The sequence below is a fragment of the Panulirus ornatus genome, chromosome 12, assembly GCF_036320965.1.
Source record: "Panulirus ornatus isolate Po-2019 chromosome 12, ASM3632096v1, whole genome shotgun sequence".
Lineage (NCBI taxonomy): Eukaryota > Metazoa > Arthropoda > Malacostraca > Decapoda > Palinuridae > Panulirus > Panulirus ornatus.
Genome location: NC_092235.1, coordinates 50,221,266 through 50,237,513, shown reverse-complemented (window position 1 = coordinate 50,237,513; position 16,248 = coordinate 50,221,266). Strand labels below are relative to the sequence as shown.

The 16,248-nt window shown below is 42.3% G+C and overlaps 1 protein-coding gene across 1 annotated transcript in view; it reads left to right on the top strand.

The window, feature by feature from the left end:
- Positions 1–14,201, top strand: part of LOC139752050 (homeobox protein six1b-like) — a 176,568-nt gene extending 162,367 nt beyond the window's left edge. The window contains exons 2-3 of the mRNA XM_071667870.1: positions 7,647–7,788; positions 8,974–14,201. Of these exons, the coding sequence (XP_071523971.1) occupies positions 7,647–7,788; positions 8,974–9,240 (409 nt within the window). The 3' untranslated portion in view covers positions 9,241–14,201. The remainder of the gene's footprint in view (positions 1–7,646; positions 7,789–8,973) is intronic.
- The last annotated feature ends 2,047 nt before the right edge of the window (positions 14,202–16,248 follow it).

Below are 16,248 nucleotides of genomic sequence, written 5' to 3'. Positions count from 1 at the left end.
ACAACAACAACTACAGCATCCCCCTCTTTCTTCAGCCACCATCCCGCTGTAGACAGCTTACGTCCGTACCGGTTTGGCCGGTGATTGCATCACACACACAAACTTCCTCTCTCTCTCTCTCTCTCTCTCTCTCTCTCTCTCTCTCTCTCTCTCTCTCTCTCTCTCTCTCTCTCTCTCTCTCTCTCTCTCTCTCTTCACACACACACACACACACACACACACATTCCCTGTCCTCGCGAGGTATAATAACAAAGGCAATGCCACTATAGTAAGGGGGTGGGTTGTTGGTTGGGGATAGTGAGGTGGTAGTGGTGAGGGTGGGTGTTGCAGAGATACCAATCAAGACTTCCGGGGACAACCAGTCGAATTTGCATATAAATCTCTTGAGAATATTTCCGCTGAAAAGAATTAATACGTAGTTCTGGAGCCGCTGGGTTATTTAGTGTTCTTTTCTTGATGGTGTGTGATTTGTATTTTGGTGTGGTGAGGGTGACGGGTTAGGAGGGCTCGTGGGAGTCAAGGAGGGGCTAGACTGAGGAGTAGGGATGGGATGGAAGGATGAAGGTGAAGATCGGGCGTGGGAGGGAGGAGCAGGGATGGAGGGGTGGGTTTGGAGATATAAGCGAGAGCGATGAAGGCACAAAGAGGGAGGGGTGAGGTCGGAGATGTGCGGTGGAAATACAGGAAGGAGCTGGGTGGACATACGGGGGAGGGGAAGAGTTAGAGGAGTGAGGGTGGAGGCAAAAGGGGAGGAGGGGGGAGGACGAGGTTGGAGGGGTAGGTTGGTAACAGGAGGATGAGGTGGAGTGAACACAGAACGAGGAGTTCCAAGTGCGGTAGAAAAAGATATACATTACAGAGATAATCACAGATAGTCTAATGTCACCCTTACAGTCATGTGCTGTCCGTCAGCTTGTAGGATCCAGGTACCTACTCCATCCACGCACCTCTCCTTCATCCACGCTTCTCAACTCCACCTTCACCTACTCGTTCTTCTCCACTGTCTACTCCCTCCACAACCCACTCGCCATCGCCACTCTTTCATCTGTTTTCCCGCAGCCAAATAGCACCACATACCATCTACACCACTCCATCCCATCTATTTGTCCCTTCATCCACACTCCTACGTCCACTTTCCTCTTCACACACACACACACACACACACACACACACACACACACACAACACACACAGACACACACACACACACACACGCCCCATCAACTTTCCTTCACCCAAAGTCGTCGAATATATCCACCCCCCAACATCAGCTTCCTCTTTCCTCAAACCACCTAGTCTTCCCTCCATCTCCTCCACTTCCCTTCCATCTGTCTACCCTCCTTCATATACATACCTCGGACTCCTCCTCCCCTCTTAGCCGCACCCCTTGCCTTCCCTCTCGGCCACTGTGCTCCTCCCTCCCCCTCCCCACCTCGCCTCACTCCCCAGGGTCACGTATTGACCCGCGTCACTTCTTGTCATATACCGGATGTGTATATTATAATAAGTAGACTGTGTGTGTGTGTGTGTGTGTGTGTGTGTGTGTGTGTGTGTGTGTGTGTGTGTGTGTGTGTGTGTGTGCAGGTGGGGGGGGAAGGTTTTTGTGGATGCTACCATATGCAAGTCGGTGTGGTGTGCTTCTCTCTCTCTCTCTCTCTCTCTCTCTCTCTCTCTCTCTCTCTCTCTCTCTCTCTCTCTCTCTCTCTCTCACACACACACGAGCTGCAGGAGTACGGATGAGTCTCCGAAAGCACCCGAAAAGTCATTCACTAACGTAACCTATATATTTGTTGGTCACTGTATAGAATATCCTTGCAAAGCTTGCAATACTGAAGTAAAGAGACCTGGAATATATATATATATATATATATATATATATATATATATATATATATATATATATATATATATATATATATATATATATATATATATATAAGTGACTGATGTATCTATGAAAAGATCGTCGCCGACCAGACTGGTTTTTCTTTCCTCATGAACACAACACATGGTCACATGATTTACTTAATTTCCTTATCATCATCTTATCACTTCAATAAAGTCTTCACGATATCGTTATCTGACATATGATTTAAAAGGTGACTTCTGGTTCTGAATCCTTCTCTCCTGAGTTCTTTTAGGACATAAGTAAACAGGCTCCCTCCACCTGTTCTTGACTAGCCAAGCTTTACTTGCTATGCCAGTGGGAGTGCTTTTGCTATAAGCAGTTTCGATGAGTAAATATCATCGAAAAGAGCTGATCGAAGACTGAACCGCTGAGGCAAAGAATGCCCCTCGCCAATCCCCTTATTACCTGACGGTATGACTCTTGCGCATAATGATTCGACCTTTGGGTAAGAAAGAGTGGCCTTTGACCTGATGCTTAAGGTTGAGGTCAAAGGCCATGCTATCATACTGAGGGGGGTCACACTGTCGTGCTCAAGGGTCGCGCCGCCGTACTCAAGGGTCTGCAAGGTGTTTATGCTCAATGGATTATGCATACTACAGGTACAGTTCCGTCTATGCAGCGTTGACACTGTTCTAATCTGACAAAAGTTTACAGCCAGCACAACTGCACATCAGCTTCAGCCAGGGTGAACAAGTTAATCTGCAGTCGTTTCAAAAAGCGAAATATACGAAAATAGACATGCGAAGTTACTCCCTTTCTGTACACCACTATTAACCCACCAGCTCTCCCGTATTCCAAAGTGTGCATTCTATGTCCTCTTTTGCGCCACCGATCACAGAATGGGCAGGACAGCACGGTGAATTCGCCTCTTCTTTCGGCAACAATCAAATCACAGTACATTCCAGCCATCCTCTCATTGACGCTCTGCCCGTCTTTGAGTCTGCCACATTCTGGTGTCGCAGCGCAACGTCACAAGACAGGAATTTTGCAGTCGCAGCTTCCTTACTGGATTACTATACACGCAGAGCAGGAAGGGCCTTCTGCCGTTGCCACAGAGAACCGACATCACGAGCGAACTATCATCTGACTGTCCAAACGCTGAAGCCAAGACATGTCTTTAATGCGGAGTAAGATGATGGTAAAAACCAGGATGTATACAATGAGCTCAGACAATCGTGAGAAGCCGTAGATGTGTGGGGCACTGGAATGTCGAGATGAGAGATGCCAGGGGGTGGAGATCGACTTGAGGCAGAGGGGAACTCGGGAGACGTGAAGGGAGGACGTGAGTAAGAGAGATTAGGGACCAGAGAGAGAGAGAGAGAGAGAGAGAGAGAGAGAGAGAGAGAGAGAGAGAGAGAGAGAGAGAGAGAGAGAGAGAGAGAGAGAGAGAGAGGAGGACCATGAGGTCCACAGGGGAGAGAGAAAGGGAGGAGAGGCCTGGATCACCGGAGGGAGACAGATTTCTGGGAGGCGGTCTGAGCTTCGGATCTGAAACTTATGAATACAGACTTGGGTCGGTGGCGGTATTTGCTGCAGGAATTTTCAAAGTGACGATAGAATATGATTCACCACGTTCACAAGCTCGCAGACAGCCTTTAGCTTCAGTGGCTGGTTCAGGTAAGTATGTGTGTGTGGTGTGTGTGTGTGTGTGTGTGTGTGTGTGTGTGTTGTGGGGACGGGAGTCAGCGTCTTCATCCTTAGAATTTCACAACTTTCATCATGCTTTTGGGAAGGTTAAGCTCCTACACTTGGAATCAGTTTTTGCTCCAATTTCTTTTTTCTATATTACGGGACGATGTGATGAAATTCTTCAATGAACGGAAGTTATCCATGTTATACACCTCCCCTTCCTCTCTCTCTCTCTCTCTCTCTCTCTCTCTCTCTCTCTCTCTCTCTCTCTCTCTCTCTCTCTCTCTCTCTCTCTCTTGTCGGTCTCCCCGCCGCCCCTTGCCCCTCCCCCTCCCCGTCTCCCGCCCCAGTCTCCTAAGTGAGCGCCATTAAAAGGCCAATCACTATCTGGCCTTTTCAGAGGGACTTGAGCCTGCGCTTTACCCTGGCAGAAAAGGGATGTGAGAGGGAGGGAGAGAGACAAGGATTCACCATTCACGCTCAGGGAAAATGCCCCGGGCACTTCATCCCTTCTTCCTGAGCGATTATCTGATGTTCAGCTTCCTTATCATGCGTCGTTAACAACATCTATACCAAGTGGAATTACCCACCCGGAGTCCATAACATTACATTAGAATATCGAGTGGAATGAAAAATCGTCTCACGCTAATGCCTCTTCCCACAAGATATATACAAATACTTATCAATCCTAAATTACTACTGCGTGGAACACAGCCACCCCAATACTGCGTTCTGTTCATCAAAACAAGAATTTGCATCATGTTCAACCCTGATGTTCATACCTGAAAACAATGATGCACGTTTAGACAGGAAACAAGTCGGCCACAAATTCTCTTTCTAATGACTCAAATATATTCGAGGCAGTTAAATTATTCTGCTCATAACTAAGACATATAACATGTAGTTACACCACCTTGGTGGTGGTAAATGATACACATTAAAAGAACTTCAACTCGTCCGGTTATAACAAGCAGTCTAACCACATTGGTCATAACCAAAATATGCAAATAGCAATTAAACAGAGGTTGTACATCTCTGGTTATAAGCAAGATATTGAAGAAGCAGCTGAATCATTTTGATTATAACTAAGAGATACAAGAAGTTGTACCACTCAGATTATAACCAAGATATTCAGGCAGCTAAACCACTCTGGTTATAACCAAGATATATAGGCAGTTAAACCACTCTTTTAAAGGATTCTCAACTCCACGAAACGAGAAGAGAAGCGTTAGGTTCGGAAACCGACAAATCATCTTTTTATTCACTTTGTTGCGCTTGTGGCCATAAAGCCTCACGTTGTTGTATCTCTTGTTGGTATAAGATTGTCTGAGTATCTGGAAAAAAGAAAGATAACTTTCCTGGCTCTACCTCCCTGACGCAGAGTGTGGCGATGCTGTTTCCTTGTAGGGTGGGGTGGCGCTGGGAATGGATGAAGGCAAGCGAATATATATATATATATATATATATATATATATATATATATCCCTGAGGATAGGGGGGAAACAATATTTCCCACGTATTCCCTGCGTTTCGCAGAAGGCGACTAAAAGGGGAGGGAGCCGTAGGCGGGGGGGGGGGAGATGGAAATCCTCCCCTCTCGTTTAAATCTACAAGAGAAGGAACAGAGAAGGGGGCTAAGTGAGGATATTCCCTCAAAGGTCCAGTCCTGTGTTTTTAACGCTACATCGCTTACGCGGGAAATGGCGAATAGTATGAAATATATATATATATATATATATATATATATATATATATATATATATATATATATATATATATATCTAAGGTCAACAGAACTTCCTGTTATTCCACAACTTAACCCGAGGTCAAGTGAGGTCACGTCAACACTGGCTGTGTCCTTCACATATATATATACATATATATATATATATATATATACTGAAAAACTTCCACATTATAAAAATAGGTAGATGACAGGAGTGGTAGCACTGGTATCCCCTCCTCAGGGCCCCCCACTCTTCCACAACCAACCCTCCAAGCAAGCCAACCCACCTAACCTCCCCCCTCCCTCTCCTTCCCCTCCATAGCCCCCTCTCAACCGCCTACCCGCAGCCCCTTCCCCTGCTGTAACCTAATACTCTGGGGAGAGGGAGTGTGTGTGTGTGTGTGTGTGTGTGTGTGTGTGTGTGTGTGTGTGTGTGTGTGTGTGTGTGTGTGTGTGTGTTTACCTACTAGTTCAGTATGGAGAGAGCGTTGTACACTCGTAGTACTCCATCTCCTGAGCTTGTATGCAATCACCTCTTTGTAATGACGTATGTGCCCTGTACGGGGAGGGAGTTTAACACTCTTGTGTGTGTGTGTGTGTGTGTGTGTGTGTGTGTGTGTGTGTGTACTATCCACGTCCAAGTACAGTTGGAGGTATGAGACACTGATGATGAACAGCTGGGTGGCAACGTAAATGTTCAACGAGATCTGTCTATCCACAAGCCACACAACACCACCCTTGTACCCCTGTGTGTTGCTAGAGCGATCACGGGTGTATCAGGCTATTTCAGACGTGCTCAATCATCATTGCCAGTATATATATATATATATATATATATATATATATATATATATATATATATATATATATATACATAAACCAAGGACCCCACTTATTTGGCCCCTGAGACGTGTCTGTATGTTTGAGTGTATGTGTGAGTACACGTAAACAACACACATGTACATTGTACATGACAAAAGTGCTGCCGTATCAGGGTGTGTGATCTTGTCTCTGAGTATCTGACCACTTCATGTGCACTTCCTGCCGCCCCTCCACGATAGGATCTGACGTGCCCTGCCCACAGCTCGGGCCCCTCACTCACTCACTCGCTGGTGGGGTTGGTGCTGTACACTGCCTAGCAGAGGGAGCTTCGCTGATGCCTAGTCCATGACAGTGTATTATCTATGTGTATACTGCCACAGCCAAGGAGTGGGTGGATGAAAGGTGTACACTCTTATTAGTTCATTCATTTTAATTTCTGTGTGACCCCTAGAGCACGACGATACGACCCTTGGATAGAGCGTCTTGGCCTTTGACCTGATCCTTAAGGGTTAGCTCAGAGGTCATGACATCATACCCAAGGGTCGTATGGTCGTCCTTAAGGGTCGTACCGTTATGCTCAGGATATACGGATTCAAAAAAGCTTGAAGTAAGTTTGTCAGAAATAAATCAGGCGTAGCGTCAACGCCTCGACCGCACATGCGAATAAACATGGTCTCCAGTATTGAGGTGTACAGTCCACGAGACTGCACCAGACTGTACCAATCGCTGTATCACACAGTTCGGAAATGCCTTAAACAGAACAGCTTTCTCTAAGGTCAACAGAACTTCCTGTTATTCCACAACTTAACCCGAGGTCAAGTGAGGTCACGTCAACACTGGCTGTGTCCTTCACATATCACCACAATTATCGAAATTAAGAAGTGATTTTACTATCATTAACTTATCAAAGCCTCGTAGTATTATTACAACAGAGATCTACTAGATCTACGGCTGCCTCTGTGACATCCCTGATGTTGAGGGAATCCAGTACGGCGGGTGAGTAAATAAAAACCGCATCGGGTCATAACATCAGAAGTGAAGCCTGTTTGACGTGCCACCTTGTTGTGCCTCCTTCCCCCCTGTACAAACTCCCGACAGACAAACACGTTTGCTCGAGTAAAAAACATTACACCGTCGCCGGCTGACGTGGGAACGCTTTTAGTATGGATCCCAAACCTGTGTCTAAACAAATCCTCGAGATTCGAGTGCACGTTTTAGTGTCTGTTAATGACGTCTTACTTCACTCAGTTTTGTTTTTTTTCTTCTTCTTTTTGAGAGACGAAAACTTGAATGGTAGGAGTGAAGATGTGACATTATCATGAAAGAAGCAAATCTGAAAGAATCTTTACGTTTCTCGTGAAATATTCTTGGCACTGTACTAATGTAGTAAATGTGTTTAATGTTTCTTATAACTATATTTGCCACCATAAGAATCTTTTCTTACATTCCAACACCCTTAGTCACACCTTTGACACCTCGATGTACACGACATATGACGAACCACCTATCGGAGCCTCCTAAGTCCTTCTAACTCCCCATTGTTTCTTTCTGCGTCCACAGAGAAGGCAAGAACCCGGCGGGCGCTGCTCCCCAGAGCGGTTCCACCCACCTAGACAGCGGCTCCGAATCCCTGGATGAGGTGAAGCCCTCGCTCTCGTCGCTCGATTCCCCACTACCCACCGTCAACACCCACATCGTCCAGGTTAGTACAGGCCCACGAAGGAGGAACAGCAACAGGAGCGACGCTGCTATTGCTGCTGCTCCCTCCACATCGTGGTAATATGAAGTTAATGGTAATCCCTGCGGCAGTAAAACAGTAACAATGTGTTCAACATTAAAGATGTCATGAATATTTACAAGCCCATCATGATACGCTGATTTAGTCATTGTTTTACGAGGCAAAACATGATTAAGATATATAGCAGAAAATAATGCCTTGCTTGCATAATACCGAAAGATCTGACACTTACACACTTGTAAGAGGTTTGAGCGAAGCAACACTCGCATAAACACTAACAACAGACACTAACATTGGTGATGATAATCGTGTTTTCTGTGATTATCAATAGTAGTAATAACTAATATTGACAAGATGTAGTAATGGAAATTAGTGTCATTCTATGAACAATCTAAACTGTGCCTACTACTATTTGTACAATTATCATTGCTACAACAAATATCAATATAACTACTGCAACTGCTATTACTGCTGTTACTGCTGGTGCTGTTATCATTACTACTACTACTACTATTATTACTACTGGTACTACTGTTACTGCTAAATCTATTACTGCTGCTGCTGTTATTATCATTACCATCACTACTACTACTACTACTGGTGCTACTGTTAATAAAGATAACATTGATGTAACAGCTAAATTATGAGTTATAACATATGATTATACTAATAACACAAACAGTAAGCTACTCCTGCTTCGGCAATCAATGCCACCATCATTCCTCCTGCTACTATTTTTACAACCACTTTTACTAATAAAAATAGAAGTAATGACAAAGATAATGATACAAGAAAGGCTGTAAATTTTCTAAAATCGCTACGAAATCTTCGAGAAAATGATACTGTACAATTCATCATGACTGGGGATGAATGAAGATGATACGGTACAAGTCATCATTGTTACGTATGATTAAATCTCACTTAACATTTGTGCATCGACCTAATGATCATAGCTTAGATATACCTGAACTAATATTGGAACAACGTTTTGCAAATGACATTATTTATGACAGTATTATCTTAATGCCACCACAGCATTAATGCTAATTAGATCCCGATAACAGAGTTGATATGATAATAACTGATGAGCGATAAAGGCTCCGGTAGCGACGATCAGCAACATCACTAATATCCTGTCCCCTCTTCCAGGACTCCGCGGGCCACACCGACCTGTACAGCGAGCTCAGCAAAGTGGGTGGCGGCGCGAATGGCATGTCCTCCGTGGCGGCCGTGCCAGCCTCCGTCAGCTCAGCCTCCGCCATCGCCGCCGCCTATCAGACGCAGCTGAGTCTGGCGGCAGCGGCAGCGGTGGCGGCCAGACACACCGCAACCACCGTCTCCAGCGACCACACGGCCGCCCCACACATGGCGCCACCCACACACCACGACATCCTGCACGACTACCACAGTTTGTGACACAGCGGTCTCTAGAGCCACGGCATGACCGCTGCCACTCTGCCCACGGCCCAGGGATACTAAGAGCTCGCTCGCAGAGGACTGGCTGCATGAACCTCCACTTTTCACTGTACGAATATGGCGCCCAGGAGGCTCAAGAACCACACCATAAGAGACGCGACATACGACTCCCTCCTCTCCTTTGAGGTTCCCTGTACGCTTGGCGACCCCAGTGATACAAGACTTTAACCACGTCGCCATCACAATAATGTGATTCCATGTGTGCATTTGACAAGCTAGTGCGGTTCTGCCGAGGTTCCTCCGTCTCAAGAAGACGATTCTCAAAGAGTGAGGCTCTGGCTGAGATCTCTCCATTTATACCTGGGCTGATCGAACCTTGGCGGTCGTATAGATAGTCCCGCCAGACGTGCGACATTGTTGTGGTTGTTGCAGGCCTAGCCACGAGGCGCTAGTGGCAACAATCCATTGATTTGTGATAAACCACGAACTTCTCAACGTTAGGCCCATGATCACTGTTCCTGTGCATCTCCCGCTGATGTGTGTTGACGCGCGCAGCCATCAACACGCCCAGGGAGAAGAAAGTCGGTGTCAGGCTTGTTATACGAGTCTGCGCTACGGACCTCATAAACTGGCCCTGTACACCGAGCTTTTGCTGGCAGATCCTGAGATGAACTACAGAGATAGGCAGAAAGCTATTAGAAAACTTGAACGAAGTGGCAACCAGTGGCACTAACGTTCCGATGGTAATCTTAACGCCACCAAACAAAACGCAGCTTTTTACTCTCCTTGTAACTTCTTTGAAGCTCTTCCGTCTGACTTTTAGAACTCCTTGCTCTGCGCATCCTCTACCACCCTACCTTTCTCTGGATGGCCGAAGGAAGCGTCGACCTGATCTCCTGCCACAGTTCCAGACTGAAGGTGGTGTCTAATCAAAGCAGTGTGCAGGGGGCGGTACCGGTGGACAAGGAGGCGAGCATCGACCATACGCTACACGTTCTTCATTCTAATTCACGAACATATATCTTGCTTTTTGGGAGTGATATATATATATATATATATATATATATATATATATATATATATATATATATATATATATATATATATATATATATATCATCGATAAATTTGCAAGATTTTTTTTCTTTTTGGAAGACGTCACTGTCGATGTTGGTAATAATGTGAGTGTTTCCAGCTGAGGGCCCTCACCTGAGCAAGGTCGGAGGTCCATACTCTGCCGCCTCCTCCATTCGCCGCGACCCGTGACCTGTCCGCCCACACTACGACACACACACACACACACACACACACACACACACACACACACACCTTTTGTCAAGACGTGTTGAATTCCTTCAACGCGACGGTACAACCCATGATCATGACGATGCGACCCTGGAGCACAGCCGTGCGACCTTGGGTACGACGGCCAGTCTATCTCATACCCAAAAGTTTCACCGCCGCACTCGAGGGTCGCGCCGCCGTCCTCAAGGGTCGTACCGTCATGCTGAGGGAGTTAAAAAAAAGAAATCGGCTTACTTTACTGAAATTCACAGAAAATGAGAATTATTAGGCAGAGATTTGTAAACAACAACAACAACAAAATCTTCCACAGAACTCTACAAAAATAAATATGCTACTCCCTCAGAACTCTACAAAAAGCTCAGGCCGATAATCACTGCAGACTATCTTCACAAGGGGAGATATCTCTACATACTTGGCTGTTTTGAAGTATTGAATTATACACAGTGAATAATGCTCTTTATGAATTCAGTGAGTCTTAATCCCCATTTTGTAAGAATTGTGGTTTTCACTCTGTAAAAATATTTCCATGGTGTATATTTCCAGAAATTTCACTTTGTTAAGCGTATATATATTTATATATACATATATATTATAAATTTATGGATGTAAACATCCAATCTTAGTTTTTTTTATATTTTTGCTTCAGTGTTTCTGGTATCCATTTTATTAGCCAGAAAAAAAGAAGTAATGTGTCTTTAACCTAATGCCAATTCAGAGTTCCAGTATAGACACACAACCAGACAGTAACGCATGGCGTGGAGAATTCACTTCCCACCCATATATCACTTCTTGAAGAATGTCCAATGGAAGATCAAAAGTAATGATGTCATTTCGTCTGAAACTAAAGTTTAAGGAAGAACTTCTCCGGTGTAAGACTCTGTTGGCTTCCCATGCGAGTGTTGGCACTAGGCAGGGGGTCCCGACGGCTTTAAGGCCTAGTCTTGTTAGTCCAGTACCAGGAATTTTGTCTATTTTATACATGTATTCCTCTTCCATGTACAGGGGTACATGAGTTATCTTTTTTTTTTTTGTCATTACTGAAAGTTCTTATGAAATTCCTGGGATGTAGAACATTCTCTTTCATACTTCTTATTTTTTTCTTTATTTTATTTTTTTCTGTGCTTCCCGGCCTAACTTAGGGCTAGGCTGGGAGTTAGTTAGCTCTCCTGATGATAGGCTAGGCTGGTTAGTGTACAGTGAGGGCGCCTCCCGTCGTCGCGCTAAGCTCGACGTCGAAGGAGTGTGTGTGTGATCCTGAGACGATGTGATTGGCTCTTTTAAGAATGGAAATCTGATCGCTGAGTGGCTGATACACTTGTTAGAGATAGCACAGCCAATCAGCGGTCAGCAACGAGTTCCAGACAAAAAAGTTTCCTTAACACAGTATAAGAAACGAAGAGTTGAAGCTTTCGTCTCCCTACATGGCGATGTTTGTATAGGCCATGATGGAACATAATTTTTTTTTTCTTTTGTATAGAAGGGTGCACCTTTGTATGATAGAAATGCCTATGATAGAAATTAGACTATTTCAAGTAATATAGAAATAATAAGCTGTAAAAAAAAAAAATACTCCTCGCTAGAACAGACCGGTTAGAGTTACAGGTTTAACGCTACCGGTTCGAGTTACAGACCTGTGTTTAGCGACCTTACTGGGCACTTCTGGTTGACGATCGATCTCGTCGAGGACTCTTCGATGAGGATCGATCTCTTCGGGGACTCTCGGAAGACGATCGATATTCTTTGGCCAGAGTCGTGTGCGACGATCGATCTCGTCGGGGACTCTTCGATGAGGATCGATCTCTTCGGGGACTCTCGGAAGACGATCGATATTCTTTGGCCAGAGTCCTGTGCGACGATCGATCTCGTCGGGGACTCCTCGATACGAAAGCTCGATCTCGTCGAGGACTTCTCTAACAACGACCGATCTCGTCGAGGACTCCTCGATACGACAAAGTGCCAGAATGTTTATCCCATCCTTACGGATAGAGAGTTACGTCAACCCATCTCCTCACATCATATCCTGTTGTAAGTGCTGAGGCGGACATCTGAGAATCATCTTCGCCAGGTGATGGCACAAGTCTAATCAGATTGCTCCGGGAAAAGTATGGGTGAGGGAAATCCTCGGCTTTCAGACGTGAGCAAATTCCAAGGCGTGTGGTTCCTTAAATCGTGTTGATATTCAACCACTTTCTCTACTTAACACTGGAAAACTGAGATGTCCGTTGATGTACATATTGAGGACAATACTAGATATTTATTCAGAAGGAAAAATGTTGTTTCAGATGATCAGTTAATCAACTAAACGCAGTTCTGAAATCCGAGCCATTCCTATATATTACTCCCTGGCGACATCCAATGACAAGGTATTTCAAACTAATGGAATTTAACTTTATTTACCTTGATAAAGGCTATGAGGTTTCTCTTCTTGTGACTATATGTGTCTGTTGATGCGATAACTTTCACCTTTTCTATAGGATAAAAGTGAACTTCTTTTAGATGATGGTTTAATAGACTAATGTCATAAATTAACAATGGAATATGCTAACAGGCAGATTATATGTGGTTTTGTGTTTTGTCGGAATAAAACAGAAGTTGCACAAACTTGGTACTCCCAGCAGTAGAGGATGTGAAGATTGTGTGGTACGTACATAGTTACGTAATCACACACACACACACACATATATATATATATATATATATATATATATATATATATATATATATATATATATATATATATATATGTATATATATATATTTCTCTGGTGAATTTATTTTCTGTCTGAGAGAGAGAAAAGGAAAAACTATAGAATGTTCCTAATGAAACCGTTTATATGTTCTTTATTTGTACAAATTGTAACGAGACCTTTAGTACAATGGTTTTATTGAGGAAACGAACTTTATTCCCTTTTTTTTTCAAGGGGATATAGTCCTACTGTGGGGTCCATCGGCCTATCTCTGGGTCTGAAGGCCTATCTCTGGATCTATAAGCTTATCTCTGGTTCTATAGGCCTATCGCTGGGTCTATAGTCCTAATCACTGGCTCTATAGTTCCTCTTCTAGGTATGTCTTCCCTTCACTATGTCTATAGTCCCATTACCGGGTCTTACAGCCTGGCCACAAGGTCTATAGCCTCATGAATGGGTTTGGGATCCCCTCAGTGGGCCTAGAGTCCCTTCATAAAGCTTATGATAATTTTTTTTTGATGGGACGTACGCCACTTGATGGGGGTGCACAGCTCCGTCATGGAGTGGCGTACAGCCCCCATCACAAGTCCCTAGCTTCTTTTAGGGACTTTGCCGATAGAGTGAGGTTCACAGCGAAGCTTTATAAGCTCTGCAGAACCTCATTCGTGCCCCCTCTTCAGTTTATTTATGAAGCCAAAATTTCCTCTTGACTTTGTCTTTCTGTAGATAAAAGAAAATATTAGTCTAAGCGATGCCGATGTAGCCAGACTCTTTTCAATCATAGTCTATCTCGAAATCCTTATTTCTATCTTCTTTTTTTTTTTTAAATTGATCGACTAATTGTATATAGAATACTTATATAACTATGAGGAGGAATGTACATAGTCAGTTTCACGTGATGTGTCGCTGCTTCTGCTTTCATGCAACTCTTGCTCATAAATGTTAATAAAAACCACAGTTAATACAGAATGTTGTCTCTCTACCCTTTGAGTTCCCTGCCCCGGATACCCCAGCAGCCTCACCCAAGGCATCGCCAAGAGGTCTGGTTGACTGACGCCGCCGAGATCGCTGAGCGTGTCTGTCCCATGTGAGGTTTCCGCGGTAACCAACATCATCAGTTTTCTTAATGTGTCTCTGAGTGTTCAGTACAGATAGTGGAGCTTACCGGTTGTGCCGGACAGACCACTTCTACTCAGTTTTGAATGTCCTTGAAAATGATATAGTGTACTGATATGCAATGCTTGCTTTTGGTAAAATATTATATATATATATATATATATATATATATATATATATATATATATATATATATATATATATATATATATATATATATATATATATATAAAAGAAAAAAAAAAAAATTAAGTATGTAATTCAGCGCTTAATTTTACGATATGCAGTCTTTTGACTCGATAACCTTAATCACCATATAGAAAACCACGTATTCCCTGATTTTCATCAAAATCTGAAAAAGTTGAAAATCTGAGCAAAATATTATCCAATTTTTCTTGATTTTTTAAAAAAATAGATTATCCTGAAAATTTAAGCATAAATGCTACTACGTCTTTTGCATAAGAATGTGAGGTCAAAACCCTAAAATTCGTGTAATTACTCGAGTAATTAGTATTCTAATATAATTATAATTAATATTAAGTATGTAATTAAGCACTTAATTTTACAAAATGCAGTGTTTCGACTCGACATCATTAATCACCATGTAGAATACCACATATTCCCAGATTTTCATTAAAATCTGAAGAAGTTAAAAATCGGAGCAAAATATTTTCCATCCAAAATATTGGATTTTTCTTGATTTTTTGAAAAAATAGATTATCCTGAAAATTTCAGTATAAATGCTTTTACGTCTTTTGAATAAAAATCTATGGTCAAAACCTTAAAATTCGTGTAATTAGCCGAGTAATTAGTATTCTAATATAATTATAATTAATATTGTGTAATTAAGCGCTTAATTTTACGATATGCAGTCTTTTGACTCGATATCCTTAATCACCATATAGAATACCACATATTCCCAGATTTTCATTAAAATCTGAAGAAGTTGAAAATCGGAGCAAAATATTATCCAAGGCTATAGCCTTGGATTTTTCTTGATTTTTTGAAAAAAGAGATTATCCTGAAAATTTCAGCATAAATGCTTTTACGTCTTTTGCATAAGAATGTGAGGTCAAAACCCTAAAATTCGTGTAATTACTAGAGCAATTAGTATTCTAATATAATCATAATTAATATTAAGTATGTAATTAAGCGCTTAATTTTACGAAATGCAGTTTTTCGACTCGATATCTTTAATCACCATGTAGAATACCATATATTTCCAGATTTTCATTAAAATCTGAAGAAGTTGAAAATCGGAGCAAAATATTATCCAAGGCTATAGCCTTGGATTTTTATTGATTTTTTGAAAAAATAGATTATCCTGAAAATTTCAGCATAAATGCTTTTACGTCTTTTGAATAAGAATCTGTGGTCAAAACCTTAAAATTTGTGTAATTAGTGGAGTAATTAGTATTTTAATATAATTATAATTAACATTCAGTATATAATTAAGCGCTTAATTTTACGATATGCAGTCTTTTGACTCGATATCCTTAATCACCATCTAGAATACCACGTATTCCCAGATTTTCATTAAAATCTGAAGAAATTGAAAATCTGAGGAAAATATTATCCAAGGCTATAGCCTTGGATTTTTATTGATTTTTTGAAAAAATAGATTATCCTGAAAATTTCAGCATAAATGCTTTTACGTCTTTTGCATAAGAATGTGAGGTCAAAACCCTAAAATTCGTGTAATTACTAGAGTAATTAGTATTCTAATATAATTATAATTAATATTAAGTATGTAATTAAGCGCTTAATTTTACGAAATGCAGTTTTTCGACTCGATATCTTTAATCACCATGTAGAATACCATATATTTCCAGATTTTCATTAAAATCTGAAGAAGTTGAAAATCGGAGCAAAATATTATCCAAGGCTATAGCCTTGGATT